The sequence below is a fragment of the Coregonus clupeaformis genome, chromosome 30 (genome assembly GCF_020615455.1).
Source record: "Coregonus clupeaformis isolate EN_2021a chromosome 30, ASM2061545v1, whole genome shotgun sequence".
NCBI classification, from domain to species: Eukaryota; Metazoa; Chordata; class Actinopteri; order Salmoniformes; family Salmonidae; genus Coregonus; species Coregonus clupeaformis.
The window spans coordinates 5,343,784-5,363,508 of NC_059221.1; the positions used below are offsets into that span (position 1 = coordinate 5,343,784).

Below are 19,725 nucleotides of genomic sequence, written 5' to 3' on the forward strand. Positions count from 1 at the left end.
CAATATGTCTTAAAATGTACAAAATCAAAAAGGGTCCTTCTGAGATATTGATATATTTTACGTTGAATAAATGTAATTGTATTTTGACAGAATCTCGACATATGTTTGAGCACAATATACAGAGCATAATGACACCAAGATGTTGTCTGTTGTGCTTGAGCAAGGCACTTAACCCTTAATTGCTCCTGTAAATCGCTCTGGATAAGAGTGTCTGCTAAATGACTCAAATGTAATAGGGTCTTACAGGAGGCATTTATAGGTCTAAAAAGGGCCTACAACGGCCACTTTCATCATGATTTTCTAGAAATGTAAAAAACATGTCAAACATCCTTCCTCCCAATAACGTTTCTATGTGAGAATTGCCAGAACAATCGGATACCAAAAATATTTTCGCCGTATCCTACCGTGGAATTGCCCACTAGAAATCTGATTCCCGATTGCGAAGTCGATGATGTGGCAAGCAACCATTGGTCGATGCAATGCAACCATTGGTCGATGCAATGCAACATCTGCAATGTAGTCGGCCTGGAACATGACCCATCTGTGGCAGTGCTCTGCCTAATTACCACTTCCAGGTCATGACCCTCAACTAGGTTGTCATTGGACAAGTCCAGATGATGAACAAGTGACTGCTATACTGAGATGGCAAGACAGAAAAACTAGTCCAGGTCAGGGAGAGCATGGTGAGTAAAACTACAAGAGACACTGATTGACAAGGAGCCGAGGATGGAGAGATGTCTTCGTCAAATGAGTGTTGAAAAGGCAACTACACACTCTTGTCTTTGCTGCTTGCTCCATGAATGACCTTGAGGGGGTTGAGGAAAGGTTAGAACATAACTAGATGTCCTCCTCTTTTTGCAGGAAAAGGGGGGAAAGAGAGAGAGGGACAGTCAGAGAGGGATGAGACCAATGCTAAGCTAATCTATCTCAGTGCAGCTGAGCATCTTGTTTGTCTTTACCAACAACTGTGGATAGCACTGTAGATCACCCAGATTATTTAAGAGGTGAAAAGGTTTATATTCCTAGTGTGTCTAGAGCTTGCAGGTCCCCAACATCAGCGCACAAGTCATAAACCAAAGTGCCACAATAACTTTCAACAATAATAATATAATAATAATATGCCATTTAGCAGACGCTTTTATCCAAAGCGACTTACAGTCATGTGTGCATACATTTTTACGTATGGGCGGTCCCGGGGATCGAACCCACTACCCTGGCGTTACAAGCGCCGTGCTCTACCAATTGAGCTACAGAGGACCACTCCAATGCAAAACATTACGAAAATAAGATCCCATCGCTGTCGCCAATGTCACATCAAGTAATTCCGTAAAGAAACGCATATGACATGCTAGTTCAGTATTCTGTCTGGCCCCTACCTGCTTCAGCGGCAGCAGCATGAACTCCTCGGTCTTGGACACCTCCACAAAGTGCTGCAGGACGTACTTGTGCGCAGACTTGAGCAGGTCGCTGCAGGAGTGGGTGTCTGCAAAGCCGCGGATGCCCAGGCAGTTAGAGGGGTCCAGCTGGCTGAGGAGGAACTTACAGCAGGCGTCCCTCACCCCGTTGAGCTGCAGAAGGCTGGCAGCTGGGAGCAAGGTCTAGAAGAAAAAGATGAAGATCGGGTGGAGCCATAAGCGCCTGAGCAATGGGGCAAATGTAGCAGCTGCATTACCACTTTCAAAATAGGGGTGCAAAGGTATGATTTTGCACCCCCACTTTCTTACCAGAAAAGTATCATGATCCATTTGGTAATTTGTCATTTTCAATGATTAGTAATGTTTTGAGCTAGTCTGTATTAAAATAGACATGTCCATTTGATATATTATTGCATTTTGCAACCCCCCCCCCTCCCCCCGTTGCCTCAAGATGAAGGGTTTTGCCCACTGTAAAGTTTTGCTTCACTCCTTGCGCCACTGTTTTGGTTCAGTGCAGTTAGACAGGACTAGTTGCACCACTGGTGTTTAAAATGAAAAGGCCCCTGCAAATAGAAAATGGTTTATCTAGTCTGTTGTGCTTCTACATTTGTATCATTGTTTCATATCCGATGCACTCAGGGTGTTGATACATATCATTTGAGCAGCGTGCACCACAAGCAAAGCTTGTCATTTCACTTTGCCTGTAAGAACCATGATGAGCGCGAGCATGTCTGATTAGGCTTCGCTGTATCACAGCCTCTGGGACAACCTCAATTGCTGGAGTCCGCTCTCCTCGCCTCCTTCACAAAATCCATTGGAGGAGAAGATCAGATGGGCGGGACCTCTAATCTTCTCCTCCAATGGGTTTTGAGAAAGAGGGGAGGAGAGTTTGCAATTGAGATTCTCCCACTGACTCTGAGTAGCCTTCCATCAGCTTACCACCTTTGCAGAAAACTGCACGTCCGGTAGCTCGTGGGCTGTCAATGAGTAGCTCACAAGTAGATACTGATAAATAATCAGTAGGCCTAATATTACATGATTAAATCTGTGAAATACCTTTTCTCCCCAAGCTGTTTACAGGCATTTAACACCCTTCTGCATTTTTGCCATCTATTTTCCCAACATCAATCGATTAAATCACATTGTTAAAATGTTTTCATTCAGTTACAAAAGTAAACAGCCTGTCTGAGACCCATATGAGAATGCACCATGACCGCTCCGTGGTTACAATGTAGCCAAGCTGTGTCTGTATGCGCAAATTGAAAAAGCACAGGATATTTGTACTTAAATAAAACAGCTCTGCTTTGCTTGGTTAGTAATATCGACCAAATAAGCAATTTCTACCCTTGTTGCCTCAAATATGTATGCTACTGAGACAAGTTTAAAACATTTTCATGGTGACAGTAGCTAGGTTTCAATCCAATTGGTGACAGAAATTCATTGTCTTGGCTGTGTGCTTAGGGTCGTTGTCCTGTTGGAAGGTGAACCTTCGCCCCAGTCTGAGGTCCTGAGCACTCTGGAGCAGGTTTTCATCAAGGATCTCTCTGTACTTTGCTCCGTTCATCTTTCCCTTGATCCTGACTAGTCTCCCAGTCCCTGCCGCTGAAAAACATCCCCACAGAATGATGCTGCCACCACCATGGGGATGGTGCCAGGTTTCCTCCAGACGTGACGTTAGGCATTCAGGCCAAAGAGTTAAATCTTGGTTTCATCAGACCAGACATCAGACCATCTTGTTTCTCATGGTCTGAGAGTCTTCCAGACGTGACGTTAGGCATTCAGGCTAAAGAGTTAAATCTTGGTTTCATCAGACCATCTTGTTTCTCATGGTCTGAGACCATCGGGATCTTCATCACCTCCCTGACCAAGGCCTTTCTCCCCCGATTGCTCAGTTTGGCAGGGCGGTTAGCTCTAGAAAGAGTCTTGGTGGTTCCAAACTTCTTCCATTTAAGAATGCCACTGTGTTCTTGGGGACCTTCAAGGCTGCAGAAATGTTTTGGTACCCTTCCCCAGATCTGTGCCTCGACACAATCCTGTTTCGGAGCTCTACGGACAATTCCTTTGACCTCATGGCTTGGTTTTTACTCTGACATGCACTGTCAACTGTTGGACCTTATATAGACAGGTGTGTGCCTTTCCAAATCATGTCCAATCAATTGAATTTACTACAGGGGGACTCCAATGAAGTTGTAGAAACATCTCAAGGATGACCAATGGAAACAGGATGCACCTCAATTTCGAGTCTCATAGAAAAGGGTCTGAATACTTATGTAAATAAGGTATTTCTGTTTTTTATTTTTAATAAATTGGCAAACATTTATAAAAAACCTGTTTTCGCTTTGTCATTATGGGGTATTGTGTGTAGATTGATGAGGAACATTTATTTATTTAATACATTTTTGAATAAGGCTGTAACGTAACAAAATGTGGAAGAGGTCAAGGGGTCTGAATACTTGCCCCAAAAAAAAGGCTACAAATGCAAATGTGATCATGATAAATACATTTGCAATATTATTTTTACGTGAACATAATCTATGACCAAATTTAAAGGCAAAACTCCAGTTTGCATTTTCAAGTTGACCGTTCTTGTTCAATGCCCTACCAGATAACACTGTCATATTGAGAAAGAAAATTGTTAAAAGACAAATTTAAATGCACATTTGTAATTGTATTACATTATTGTGATCACATTATTTGTGACAAAAATAACATGAAAACGTAATGTTCAACTTAACAATGCTTTTTCTTAACCTACCAAGTACAAAATTCTAATTCTTATTGGGTAAAACTATATTATTCCTCCCATTTCAATTTCATTTCCTCATTGTCATGCATTACCCTTGCCACATTCTTAACAGTTTGACCTGTCAATCTATCACTGTGGGTGGGATTGTCAGGGGAGGAGCAGGATATTTGTGAGAGTCACAGCGTTGGTAGGGTTTCAGACCTGTCAATTCATTATTGGGGGTGGGATTTTCAGGGTTGGGAGTAGATTAGCAATCTAGTCATTTAAACACATTTTCAATATACTTTAATGTGGTAAAACCCCCTCAAAAAATAGTTGTGTTCTGTTCATAAATATGGATTTCCCCTGTGAAGAAACAGTGTAGAATTGCAGGAAACAGTTTTAAACATTCAAAACAAATGTATTGGATTTTTTTAATTCTATGTATAAAAAAAATTTTACCCCCACTTTCAGACAAAGTCAGTTGCCCATGGGTGGAGTGATATTAAATGTGAAAATATGGAATGTGGCAGAATTATATGGGATGGGATATGAGGATTAGTATAGAATGGTATGGGGTAGGATGTAAATGGTTTGTGGTGTGATGCTAAAGGATGTGACAACTGGGATGTGATGTGACAATAAATAAGAGATTAGGAACAGAGGTAAGAAATACTTTGGCGAAGTAATGTAATCATCAGTATCCGTATGTTTTCGTGGAATACGGTTTTACATTAGGTCACTAAATGTTTTAGCTCCAGAGAGGTGAGTATACAAAGCTATTAAAACAAGAGTTAAATACTTCTCAAAACCTTTCAGATTTCGTGCTCTCCACAAACTTCACGTTATTACTTCGCTAGTGGTCAGAGAAGTTAACAAGCTTCAAGAGATTGTTTGAGACTACCATTTAGAAAAATGATGGTACATTAGGAGCTCATCCCAAATTGCACCCTAGTCCCTACATACTGACTAATTTTGACCACAGCCCCAATGTAGTGCACTATGTAGGGAATAGGGTGCGATTTGAGACGCAGCCAAGGAGAAGTGCAGTAATCTTTTCTTCTTACCTGCACGTTGCCCTCCCCCACCACGATTTCTGCAGTGTAGGCATACTGAACCAGCTGTTCCAACGCAAGGGGGTCAATGTCATGCAGGGTCACGTGGGTCTGGCGACTCTCCGACATCTCATCTGCATGACCACAGACAGACAATAGAGTTTTCCAGTTTTCCTATCTGCAGTGTACGGTGCATTCTGAAAGTATTCAGACCCCTTGACTTTTTCCACATTTTGTTACGTTACAGCCATATTCTAAAATGGATTAAATTGTCTACACACAATACCCCATAATGACAAAGCAAAAACAGGTTTTTAGAAATGTTAGCACATTTATAAAAAATTAAAAACTGAAATATTACATTTATATACAGTGAGGGAAAAAAGTATTTGAACCCCTGCTGATTTTGTACGTTTGCCCACTGACAAAGACATGATCAGTCTATAATTTTAATGGTAGGATTATTTGAACAGTGAGAGACAGAATAACAACAACAAAATCCAGAAAAACGCATGTCAAAAATGTTATAAATTGATTTGCATTTTAATGAGGGAAATAAGTATTTGACCCCTCTGCAAAACATGACTTAGTACTTGGTGGCAAAACCCTTATTGGCAATCACAGAGGTCAGACGTTTCTTGTAGTTGGCCACCAGGTTTGCACACATCTCAGGAGGGATTTTGTCCCACTCCTCTTTGCAGATCTTCTCCAAGTCATTAAGGTTTTGAGCCTGACGTTTGGCAACTCAAACCTTCAGCTCCCTCCACAGATTTTCTATGGGATTAAGGTCTGGAGACTGGCTAGGCCACTCCAGGACCTTAATGTGCTTCTTCTTGAGCCACTCCTTTGTTGCCTTGGCCGTGTGTTTTGGGTCATTGTCATGCTGGAATACCCATCCACGACTCATATTCAATGCCCTGGCTGAGGGAAGGAGGTCCTCACCCAAGATTTGACAGTACATGGCCCCATCCATCGTCCCTTTGATGCGGTGAAGTTGTCCTGTCCCCATAGCAGAAAAACACCCCCAAAGCATAATGTTTCCACCTCCATGTTTGACGGTGGGGATGGTGTTCTTGGGGTCATAGGCAGCATTCCTCCTCCTCCAAACAACATCAGACCACAACACTTTCATCCAGTTCTCCTCTGAATCATTCAGATGTTCATTGGCAAACTTCAGATGGGCCTGTGTATGTGCTTTATTGAGCAGGGGGACCTTGCGGGCGCTGCAGGATTTCAGTCCTTCACGGCGTAGTGTGTTACCAATTGTTTTCTTGGTGACTATGGTCCCAGCGGCCTTGAGGTCATTGACAAGATCCTCCCGTGTAGTTCTGGGCTGATTCCTCACCGTTCTCATGATCATTGCAACTCCACGAGGTGAGATCTTGCATGGAGCCCCAGGCCGAGGGAGATTGACAGTTATTTTGTGTTTCTTCCATTTGCGAATAATCGCACCAACTGTTGTCACCTTCTCACCAAGCTGCTTGGCGATGGTCTTGTAGCCCATTCCAGCCTTGTGTAGGTGTACAATCTTGTCCCTGACATCCTCGGAGAGCTCTTTGGTCTTGGCCATGGTGGAGAGTTTGGAATCTGATTGATTGATTGCTTCTGTGGACAGGTGTCTTTTATACAGGTAACAAACTGAGATTAGGAGCACTCCCTTTAAGGGTGTGCTCCTAATCTCAGCTCGTTACCTGTATAAAAGACACCTGCGAGCCAGAAATCTTTCTGATTGAGAGGGGGTCAAATACTTATTTCCCTCATTAAAATGCAAATCAATTTATAACATTTTTGACATGCGTTTTTCTGGATTTTTGTTGTTGTTATTCTGTCTCTCACTGTTCAAATAAACCTACCATTAAAATTATAGACTGGTCATTTCTTTGTCAGTGGGCAAACTTACAAAATCAGCAGGGGATCAAATACTTTTTTCCCTCACTGTAGGTATTCAGACCGTTTACTCAGTACTTTGTTGAAGCACCGTTGGCAGCGATTACAGCCTAGAGTCTTCTTGGGTATGACACTACAAGCTTGGCACAAATGTATTTGGGGAATTTCTCCCATTCTTCTCTGCAGATCCTCTCAAGCTCTGTCAGGCTATTTTCAGTTCTCTACAGAGATGTTAGATCAGGTTCAAGTCCGGGCTCTGGCTGGGCCACAAAGGACATTCAGAGACTTGTCCCGAAGCCACTCCTGCGTTATCTTGGCTGTGTGCTTAAGATTGTTGTCCTGTTGGAAGGTGAACCATCACCCCCAGTCTGAGGTCCTGAGCGCTCTGGAGCAGATTTACATAAAGGATCTCTCTGTACTTTGCTCTGTTCATCTTTCCCTTGATCCTGACTAGTCTCCCAGAGAATCTTGTTTCTCATGGTCTGAGAGTCTTTAGGTGCCTTTTGGCAAACTCCAAGTGGGCTGTCATGTGCCTTTTACTGAGGAGTGGCTGCCGTCTGGCCACTCTACCATAAAGGACTGATTGGTGGAGTGCTGCAGAGATGGTTGTCCTTCTGGAAGGTTCTCCCATCTCCACAGATAAACTCAAGAGGTCTATCAGACTGACCATCGGGTTGTCGGTCACCTCCCTGACCAAGGCTCTTCTCCCCCGAGTGCTCAGTTTGGCCGGGCGGCCAGCTCTAGGAAGAGTCTTGGAGGTTCCAAACTACTTCCATTTAAGATTGATGGAGGCTACTGTGTTCTTGGGGACCTTCAATGCTGCAGAAATTTCTTGGTACCCTTCCCCAGATCTCTGTTTTGGAGCTCTACTGGCACACAGCTCGGACACCCATGCATACCCCACAAGACATGCCACCAGAGGTCTCTTCACAGTCCCCAAGTCCAGAACAGACTATGGGAGGCGCACAGTACTACATAGAGCCATGACTACATGGAACTCTATTCCACATCAGGTAACTGATGCAAAAAGTAGAATCAGATTTTAAAAACAGGTAAAAATACACCTTATGGAACAGCGGGGACTGTGAAGCAACACAAACATAGACACATGCATACAAACACACAATAACATACGCACTATACACACACGTACACATGGATTTTGTGTTATAGATATGTGGTAGTAGAGTAGAGGCCTGAGGGCATAAACTTAATATGTTGTGATATCTGTTATGAATGTATTGTAATGTTTTTAAAATGTATAACTGCCTTAATTTTGCTGGACCCCAGGAAGAGTAGCTGCTGCCTTGGCAGCAGCATAGGGCATCCATAATAAATACAAATACAAATACGGACAATTCCTTTGACCTCATGGCTTGATTTTTGCTCTGACATGCACTGTCAACTGTGGAACCTTATATAGACAGGTGTGTGCCTGTCCAAATCATGTCCAATCAATTGAATTTACCACAGGTGGACTCCAATCAAGTTGTAAAAACATCTCAAGGAGGATCAAAGGAAACAGGATGCACCTGAGCTCAATTGAGTCTCATGGCAAAGGGTCTGAATACTTATGTAAATAAGGTATTACTGTTTTTTATTTTAAATAAATTAGCAAACATTTCTAAAAACCTGTTTTAGAATAAGGCTGTTACGTAACAAAATGTGGAAAAAGTCAAGGGGTCTGAATACTTTCCGAAGGCACTGTACATGTGACTGTGTCTGTGCGAACAAACCATATGAGAAACCAATTCAACATGTTAAGTCAGAGAAGTCAAGTTAGAGTTTATTTCAAGTGCATTTAACACTCATCTCTCCATTTTAACTGAAAGAGTTGTGTGTGTGTGTGTGTGTGTGTACAATGTTGTATATACTCTATTGCAGGGTTCCCCAACTGGCAGCCCACGCACGGGCCTAGGGGGAGGGGGGGTGCATAAAAGACTAAAAACACCAGCAACTCAGCTCCAAGTGATTTTAATTTTGGAAATCTGTTCCAAAGTATTCCCACGCATAATAGAGAGATATGTGATCGCATGCAAATGTAAGCAAGGTTTGAAATTATAACGTTTTAGTCAAATGTTATATCCATTTGGGCTTCTTGTGGTCAATTTTCATTCTAAAAATGAGTAATTAAGTTCCGGCCCCCTGACCATCCTCTCAAGAAAGAAATCGACCCGTGGCTTAATCTAGTTGATGATCCCTGCTCTATTGCCATAGACATGAAGCACATACCTCCCATTATACACAAATTCTCATAGGACAGTCACTTCATAGCACTATGACATTTTCTGGCATTTGTAGCTGTCTGTATCTGTGTCTGTGTGATTAATTGTTTTGACTGTCAGACAATCTTTGTGTAATTCCGATTCCTGGGTCTATGAGGCGCTTGCGTTAAGCCAAACACAGTGAAGAAGCATATTTTAGCAGGTCAAAAGAGCCAGCACATACGCACACCAGCGTTTTGGTTATATTGATTAGATTGTTGGCTATATCAGCAGACTTAATAGAGAATGGTCAGTTGAAAAGAAGTCTAGTGGTGAGTCTTAAAGCCTCTCTCCAGGGACATACCCTCACAAGGCTCTAGTCTGAGCTGGAGGAGGGAGGAGGAAAACTGGGACACACCTCACCTGGTGACCTATGACCCCAACAGGAAAGAACGCACACAGACAACAGGGAGGAGGAAGGAAGTGGTCACTGGTGAGGAAGGAAGGAAGCAAACAAATGAGGTTTTGCTCACAAGTTGAGGTGCCACTGACACACACAGACACACACACACACACACACACACACACACACATTGAGCGAAATGTACCACAGTTCAATGTCTGAGCATTCAAGCAACAATCAAGAATCACCACAAACACGTCACACCACTTTGTTCATGGTTCTTCTAATGATTTAAACAAACCCAATGTGTTTCAACATATAAATCTTAAATAATATAAGGAGGTGTGGATGAGAAAAAGGGTCAAGAGGGGGAGACGGTGGCTCAAAGTGGGTGACTAACACTAGTAGTGAACACTTGTGAGGGCGTGGAGGAACAGAAGAGCAGTCTCAGTAGCAGGGGGTGCGGACTCAGAGGAGGGATGCTTACTTGTAAACATGGCGTGGAAGTAGGGACTGCAGGAGGCCAGCACCACCTTGTGCGCCTTAATCTCCTTGTTGGAGACGTGCAGCACGATGTCGCAGAGCAGGTTGCGCTGGCGCATCCTGTTCATGGACACGAACGAGTCGTGGTAGTGGCGCTTGGAGTTGTGCGAGATGCTGTGGCCGTCACGGTTCAGCAGCTGCATGCCCCCCTCCATCATGGTGCCCCACTCCGCTGCAGCTGACTCCTGCCTGGGCCTCACTCTGGGCGACTGCAACACACAAGGGGAGCCATTCCGGTTCTTTTAGGGTTTAACAAATTCTGAGAATTTTCCCCAAATTCCCAGGTTTTCTAAGAATCCCAGATGATTTGGGGAATGTTACCGGAATTTTGCAGCCCTAGGTTTATTCCAAGTACAATATAATTAAATCAAATTCACCCAATTCAATAAATCTCTGCTTTATGTCATATGGGAGTCCAATTGTGCCAGCAGGTCATCTAAAAATGACACAAACATGTCACTGCTGTAATAGGCATGACATGACAGGTGTCATAACAGTCATAGTAACTGATTTGACAGGTATGACAGGTATGACAGGTATGCCAAAATGTAGGTTAGCTAGGCCAGCATGGTTAGCTTGTATAGTACTCTGTGTTAGCCAGGAATATCCATATCAGCTGTCATGACTGCTTAATTCTACTTTGCTTTACGTCTGTCCGTCAATGTCACTGAAGATGGAGGGGTTTGTGTTAAGGCTAGGTCCTAATCATGTATGTACCATACAGGCAGAGTTAGTATGACTATTGGAAGACAATCACCTCAAACTAATTGTCAATTGGGTGTTGTTTAGAAAGCTGTATTATTCATATTTTGTTTGTCCTTATACCATGGCATTGTTGAATACTCATTTCTGATTGGCTTGAAGGTCATTCTAGAGCGTGCATTATTTCCCTATAAGGCATGGTATATTTGCCTGGTAGAATTCAATGGCTATGGTTCATTCTTACATGTTCTATGTTCGAGCTGCTTTTGAAAGCAAAAGTCGAATTGAAAACATTATTGGCATTGTTCAATTTGATTTTCATAATAGCAAGCTCGGACTGATGGTTTGGTTAGCTAAACTAGCAAGTCTGTTTGTTTGGTTAACAAGGCAACTACTGTCGCCATCTCATAAACTTGCTAGCTACTACAGTGGATGAACACATTTCTAGCGAATGTGTTAAATTATAGCCATGGTGTAAAAGGGATAGCCAACTCGTGGCTCTATGCGTTCTCTGGAAAATAATGCAACTCCGTGGAAGGTTAGTTCCACTCCGCTAACACGTTGTGGAACACATCTTCCACGTCATTCATTATTTTCCATAGAACACATAGCCTCTTGTTGATTATCCCTTATGTAATCTTGTTCAATGTTATTCTTGCTTTTAAGGCAAGCTTGATATCTGAGGTATTGTAACAGAATTAGCTATTAGCTCATCGCCAGCTGCAGCTCCTGGCAGGGTGTGTGAGGTAAAGAAGGATGCACACACACACACACACACACACACACACACACACACACACACCTTCCGTTGGACTCTCTCATCCGGTGAGTTCTCACGTTAAACAGTTGCATTCATGAGTTTTATTGACAAATGTCAATACAAAAATAAGGTCCGCCAAAGCAAAAACCTGATAATGAATGTATATGAATGGTGTAAGTACAGAAATTGTTTGCTCACTGGGAAATGAATATCCAACTAGTCAGTGGCAACTGTTTGGCGTTTGGAGTTTATGACAGCAACTATGTAAGCTTATTACAGTATTATAGACACTATGTCCTGGGATTTCCTATGATCTTCTATGTTGAAGAACACCTTACCTTCTAATGACTCTTGTCTAGCTTGTGAGCTTTGTGAGAGTCTCAGCTTTTAATAGTTTGTAGTTCAAACCATTCATACTCTACAGACGTTTTTGTAAAAAGACCAGGCCCTGGGCCCCTTCGGGATACGCCCTTGACATATTTTTGGCACACAGGACTGCTGTGACTCTGTATGCTTGTTCTGGGACCCTCCAGGTAGTAACATCTTGAATCTCCTTCAACAAATTCATTTTTTAACCATTGATGGAGAAGCATCTTAAAATGCCACCACTACTGCATAACAGGGCTTGTGTTTCTCTCTCTCACACACACACACACACTCTTCTAATTCAGATATCATGTTCTAATGCCCCGGGCAAATAGCTGGCATCGGGCTATTTTGCACATTGATACTTTCCAAAATGTTGACATGACATTCATTCAAGTTCATATTTTCAACAGATACAAGGTTGCCAGCACCAATGAATAAGAATGAATTGTTGTCACTGTAGTGATGGGTCATTAAATGACACATTGACTATTATCCATAGCCATGCCACCGTCAGTGTCACTGAGGGGACACACAAACCTATTCGTACACACATAACAATACCTTTCCTTTTTCTGACTCACTCAGCATTCTGGATGACTGCCAGACGTACTGCTTCAATTTATGCAGGCCATTTCCCCACTGTGACCATCTTTGTTTGTTCATCAGCATGCATTCGGTCATTGCACCTTCCTTCTTGAGCTTGCTTCTATTCCTAAAGATGTGGTACTGCACCCCCAACCCCCACACCATCTACTTCCAATAACCGTATCATAAGCAAGAAAAACAATGGCAGAAAATACAAATTACCGGTGATAAACGTTGCAGTTTCGTTGAACCAGGGAAGAACTGACGACACGACGGTGGTAGACCTGATCACCGACGACGATGAGACAGCCTATAGGGAGGAGGTCAGAGACCTGGCAGTGTGGTGCCAGGACAACAACCTCTCCCTCAACGTCAGCAAGACAAAGGAGCTGAACATGGACTACAGGAAATGGAGGGCTGAGCACGCCCCCATTCACATCAACGGGTCTGTAGTGGGGCGGGTCGAGAGCTTAAAGTTCCTCTTTGTCCTCATCACTAAGGATCTATCATGGTCAACACACACCAACACAGTTGTGAAGAGGGCACGACAATGATCCTCAAAAAGATCTACAGCTGCAGCATTGAGAGCATCTTGCATCACTGCCTGGTATGGCAACTGCTTGGCAGCCGACTGCAAGGCGCTACAGAGGGTAGTGCGTACAGCCCAGTACATCACTGGGGCCAAGCTCCCTGCCATCCAAGACCTCTATACCAGGCGGTGTCAGAGGAAGGCCCTAAAAATTGTCAAAGACTCCAGCCACCCAAGTCATAGACTGTTCTCTCTGCTACCGCACAGCAAGCGGTACCGAAGCACCAAGTCTGGAACCAACCGGACCATGAACAGCTTCTACCCGCAGGCCATAAGACTGCTAAATAGTTCATTAAAGTTAACCAAATAGCTACCCGGACTATCTGCATTGACCCTTTTTGTTCTAACTTCACATACGATTCTGCTACTGTTTATTGTCTATCCTGTTGCCTAGTCACTCAATTACCTTGTACCCCTGCACATCGACTTGGTACTGGTACTCTGTGTATATAGCCAAGTTATCGTTACTCATTGTGTATTTATTATTACTTGTATTATTACGTGTTATTACTTTTCTATTACTTCTCTATTTTCTCTTACTTTACATTGTTGGGAAGGGCCCATATGTAAGCACTGATGTTGGACGATTAGGCCTGGCTCACAGTCGGCGTTCCAATTCATCCCAAAGGTGTTCGATGGGGTTGAGGTCAGGGATCTGTGCAGGCCAGTCACGTTCTTCCACACCAATCTCGACAAACCATTTCTGTATGGACCTCACTTTGTGCACGGGGGCATTGTCATGCTGAAACAGGAAAGGGCCTTCCCCAAACTGTTGCCACAAAGTTGGAAGCACAGAATCGTCTAGAATGTCATTGTATGATGTAGCGTTAAGATTTCCCTACACTGGAACTAAGGGGCCTAGCCCGAACCATGAAAAACATCCCCAGACCATTATTCCTCCTCCACCAAACTTTCCAGTTGGCACTATGCATACGAGCAGGTAGCATTCCGCTGGCATCCGCCAAACCCAGATTTGTCTGTTGGACTCCCAGATGGTGAAGCGTGATTCATCACTCCAGAGAACGCGTTTCCACTGCTCCAGAGTCCAATGGCAGCGAGCTTTACACCACCCCAGCCGACACTTAGCATTTCGCATGGTGATCTTAGGCTTGTGTCCGGCCGCTCGGTCATGGAAACCGATTTCATGAAACTCCCGACAAACAGTTCTTGTGCTGACGTTGCTTCCAGAGGCAGTTGGCAACTCGGTAGTGAGTGTTGCAACCGAGGACAGACGATTTTTACGCGCTACGCGCTTCAGCACTCAGCAGCCCCGTTCTGTAAGCTTGTGTGACCTACCACTTTACGGCTGAGCTGTTGTTGCTGCTAGACGTTTCTACTTCACAATAACAGCACTTATTGTTGACCGGGGCAGCTCTAGCAGGGCAAACATTTTACGAACTGAATTGTTGGAAAGGTGGCATCCTATGAAGGTGCCACGTTGAAAGTCACTGATAGCTTCAGTACGTTCTACTGCCAATGTTTGTCTATGGAGATTACATGGCTGTGTGCTCGATTTTATACACCTGTCAGCAACGGGTGTGGCTGAAATAGCCATGTAGAGTACATAATGAGAGGGGGGCAACGTCTCTTCCTGGAGTAGCTCAAACTGCACATGTTATGTTTCCATGAGATGCCATCTTAACCGAGTTGATTAGGCTTCAATTCACTATTGAGTCTTCACATAGGAATTAATGGTGTCACGTGACACATCCAATTTGATAATCGCTACTGTCTGTCTCGGTCCATATTTTTGTAAAGCATACGATATATGAAGACAGCCTCAGTATAATCCTCTACAGGGGTATAGTGCTGCCGGAGTGTGGAGGAGCGCCACTCCCTAACTTTTGACTAGAGAATACACTGAGCTAAATAAATTATATTGAATTTCCACTCAAATTCAATGAAAAACTATAGAATGACAAACCAAATTAATATGTGTAGCAGCTTAGAGGTAAATGGTGTTTTCTTCCCTGTCTTCTCTCTGGCAAGAATGATGAATAACTATTAGGCTACCTGTGTGCACTGCGGAGGCCCGTCAGAGTCTTCACCACTTTGGCCAATCAGAACATTGAAAAAAACCGAAGGATGTTCATAAAACTCCACGGACCCCTCTTGCGCAGTGGAACCAAGAACAATATGTGACCAATTCTTAAGGCGACACTGTTTTGCAGAGGTCTCCTAAACCAGTGGAAGTTGCTGTAGCCCTGCGTGGGATATTTAGCCTGTATTGGCTATTGGTTGAGAAACAGGGACCGTAGCTTGGTATGCCAGGGTGGACAATTGGAAATGTGAATTGGGCCAAGTTGGGAGGTAATAATGCATTTAGGTGAACGTTTTTGAGATGCATGAATACACCACACCAAAAACTTGATTTTATGGCTGTGCAATTCTACATAGTAATGATTTATGTTCACTACTTGGTCAATTGATTCCCGAGTGGCGCAGTGGTCTAAGGCACTGCATCGCAGTGCTAGCTGTGCCACTAGAGATCCTGGTTCGAATCCAGGCTATGTCGTAGTCGGCCGCGATCGGGAGACCCATGGGGCGGCGCACAATTGGCCCAGCGTCGTCTAGGGTAGGGGAGGGAATGGCCGGCAGGGGATGTAGCGCAGTTGGTTTGCAACGCCAGGGTTGTGGGTTCGATTCCCACAGGGGGTATGAAAATAATAAAAATAATAATGTATGCACTAACTGTAAGTCGCTCTGGATAAGAGCGTCTGCTAAATGACTAAAAATGTAAAAAATTTAAATATAATTTATTTGCATAGATTAAAATGCAATGAATTGATAGATCACTTCTCTTTATTTTATTCTGTAATAGGGTATATTGTAACCATGTGTTCAAGCTAATCAAATAAAATATGATTTATGATACAGCGTGTAAGCTACACAATACCATGAAATGTCTACTCGCAATACAGCTCTCCTCGTAAACAGTGCAATGATATTAAGCTATATGTATTTACATTAGGCAATAGCCTACAAATCGCTATACCACGTAGCAGTAGGGCTATTAGACTGAAGGCCTACTGCTAATGATTGTTGTTTGATCCTGAACTGGCCAAATGGAAGCGCTATCCTTCAGCACCACCAGTTGGTTTGACTTCTTTAATTGACCTCATTGCATGATCCTGGCGCTGTACTTTCCGAACCTTTCGCTTAAAAGATACTTCTACATCTGCATTGCTTGCTGTTTGGGGTTTTAGGCAGGGTTTCTGTATAGCACTTTGTAAAATCTGCTGATGTAAAAAAGGCTTTAATAATAAATGTCTTGCAAGATCACAATGATTACATAACATAACCGAATATAATACCATACTATAGAAGGGCTATAACATTCCTGCTACACCAAAAACACCTCATTTCTAATTAGATTTTAGAATGGTTAGCTGAAGCCGAATAGTCATATTTTTTTCTCATGCGCCAAACCGCAAAAGATCGTGCCACTAGGCAGGATATATGCTTTGATTGAAACAAAATACAAGAAAGGCTAATAGTTTGTTAACACCATCTTTTGTAATTCGCTCACGAAACAGTAATTCAAGAAGAACTAAATGCATATTCCCATGAAACTGATTGAGATCAATCAAATGATTGGCATGGAGATGCAGTTTGGACGTTTCACTGGTAAAACATGAATAATGATCATTCATGATCGACAGTGATGATGGCCTATTTTGAAATGAGGTAGCCTATGCCTAACTTGGTGTTTGAGGGTATTACAAATATTTAGACAACAGCCTTTGTGTGGGTATAGGTAGACTTTGCAATTGGAGGGTGCATTTTTTTTAACGCATATTCTATGATAGGCTATTCAATTGGCTTGATCTGTCGGTATACACTGAATGATACAATTATGACGTAACTTTTTTAAAAAGTGCTCCCTCACCTAAAAAAAAATTGCACTACACCACTGATCCTCTATGACGTTGTTGACTGCATGAGCAACGACATCAAATTTTAAGGTGGACCTGCAGCAGTGATGATGCGATGCTCATCGTTGTGGCGTGAATAAAATTAGACATTGGCAGGAATAAATCACGTTTGTTTGCTGTAATTGTGATATCGACTAAAACGCGCTTATGACATTCATGAATCATAACTAGCTATCAACTTTGTGTAAGATGCTATATCTACACCACCTTAAATCGCTGGATCATCTGGTCTGGCCACTCAAGAACGCGCTAGACATTATCTCAAAACAGGACACTCCAACCCTGTTCCTGGAGAGCTATCCTCCTGAATGTTTTCGCTCCAACCCCAGGTGTAACTAACCTGATTCTAATCATTAGCTGGTTGATAAGATGAATCAGGTTAGTTACACCTGGGGTTGGAGTGAAAACCTACACTACAGGACAGTAGCTCTCCAGCAACAGGGTTGGAGAGCCCTGTCCCAAAACATAACCTGCAGCAAATTATCATCCTCTGTCTAGACAGACAAATCGATAGAGACGATTGAGTGACACAATCAGAAGTCAGAACATCGGATCATAGTTATATCTAGCCGATCTATCAAGATCACGTTCCCACAGAAAAGCTGCACTATAGCTATAAGTGACTATGTCTGGTTTCCCACGAGATAACATAAAGTGCAATTTTGAATTTACAGATTGGCTATTTAGCGAAATAGCTAGCTACAGTCTTCCATGTGGTTAGCTAAACGTTTTCCTTTTCATCTGTGGCTAAAACATAACTATCACTGATGTTGCTGCTATCTTTTTAATACCTAGACACCCGCATCCGTGACAAATGACATGGCGAGGTCGGGATTTAGCTAGCTAGTTAGCTACTGTACAGTAGAAATCAAGACTCACCAGCCGTCGTCTGTGTCGCAAGGACAGCACAAATATATTTCTATGTGTAACCTTTTCCAGTTTCTTGATATGTTATAGTCCAAGTTCAGAATGTAAGAGATTCGATTTATCAGTCTTTTGAATTGTTAATCATCACGTTAACATTACATGTCGCATCAAAACAATGCTTCTTGTATCGCTCGCTCCACACAAGTAACACTGACAAATACTTCGTTTCTCCTTCTTTCAGACTGTGTATTTTAAAACTGTTTTTATATCTTGCAAAAACACAGACAAAGTGAACTAATACATGTTCTGCTATTGCACATGATAACGATTGAAAAGCTGAATACAAAATCAATTTAGATGAACTATAGTCTATACAAAATCTACTGGATTTGCTAAAACGTTTCAAATCGAACGTCACACATAACATCAATGCTTTAGATTGGTGACGTTCGAGGTCCTCTTCTTTTGTAGTCACGGTATGCGGATAATACATCTTACAATCGCTGTGCTCAAAAAGATCAAAACCGTAATGTATCATGAGTAAATTGTGACTGACTGATCTACAAATAATAATGAGTAGTTATTTATGATGCAAGGTTCTTTGTACAGACTGGAAAAACATTTAAATGGGTAATCTGCAGTTGCTATATCAATTTTTGGATTTAGAAATGAATTATACAGTATGTACACATTGATTCTTGAAGAATATAACTTAGAAATGCCTCATGAGCTTAGTTCAACTGTTGTACCCCATCAGAACACAAAATATAAACTTATTTTACTCTAAAGTTTTATAAACAAAGTCAATGTAAACAAACACTATGGAGCCTCAAAACATGGTTAAAACTCTCATTTTGATATCACGGATGGTCAGTCCTTGCAACCATAGCACTGTCTATGACTTTAAGAGTGGTTCCATTTCTCCAGCCCCATCCTTCAGCTTTTTACCAAAACCGGGGCGGGGACCTGCTTTGTTATTGTTCCCCTTCAGTCCGTAACTCGGTATAATATACTATGGAGAGTCAAATACCAATCATATTCACATGAAGAAAACTGAAATCACGCCCATCGGGCCAATGGATGCCAAGCCCACCCTCGGAAGCCCTTCCTTCCTGGATATAATACCAGAGCTCGCATTCATTTCCTGAATTCTTCTCTCTTCAGCTTGGCTGAAGAAAGAACGTATCATGCAGTTTACAAACTTTTCAAGCCCACGAAGACTACGAGATTCGGCTCCGATTTAGGTGTCTGTTACTGGGGAGAGAGTACACGTCCCTATAGATGTTGCGAGTTTTGGGTCTTGGTATTGGTTTTTGTGTTTGCTAAAAGCTAACTGCACTGAACAAAAAGATAAACACAACATGTAAAGTGTTGGTCCCATGTTTCATGAGCTTAAATAAAATATCCTCGAAATGTTCAATCCACACAAAAAGCTTATTTCTCTCAAATTTTGTGCGCAGATTTGTTTACATCCCTGTTAGTGAACATTACTTCTCTGCCAAGATAATCCATCCACTTGACAGGTGTGGCATATCAATAAACTGATTAAACAGTATGATCATTAGACAGCTGCATCTTGTGCTGGGGACAATAAAAGGCCACTCTAAAATGTGCCATTTTGTCACACAACACAATGCCACAGATGTCTCAAGTTTTGAGGAAGCGTTCAATTGGCATGCTAACTGT

At 42.5% G+C, this 19,725-nt stretch overlaps 1 protein-coding gene across 2 annotated transcripts in view; it reads right to left on the reverse strand.

Moving 5' to 3' along the window:
• LOC121545944 (kelch-like protein 17) overlaps nucleotides 1-18,267 on the reverse strand; it is a 27,691-nt gene extending 9,424 nt beyond the window's left edge. Inside the window, exons 1-4 of one of the 2 annotated variants that reach the window (XM_041856879.2) lie at nucleotides 18,052-18,267; nucleotides 10,177-10,441; nucleotides 5,208-5,329; nucleotides 1,377-1,598 (exon numbers count right to left, since the gene is read on the reverse strand). In XM_041856879.2, coding sequence (XP_041712813.1) covers nucleotides 1,377-1,598; nucleotides 5,208-5,329; nucleotides 10,177-10,390 — 558 coding nt within the window. In that variant the 5' untranslated portion in view covers nucleotides 10,391-10,441; nucleotides 18,052-18,267. The remainder of the gene's footprint in view (nucleotides 1-1,376; nucleotides 1,599-5,207; nucleotides 5,330-10,176; nucleotides 10,442-18,051) is intronic. The other variant, XM_041856880.2, reaches the window with a different exon arrangement.
• Nucleotides 18,268-19,725: the final 1,458 nt, after the last annotated feature.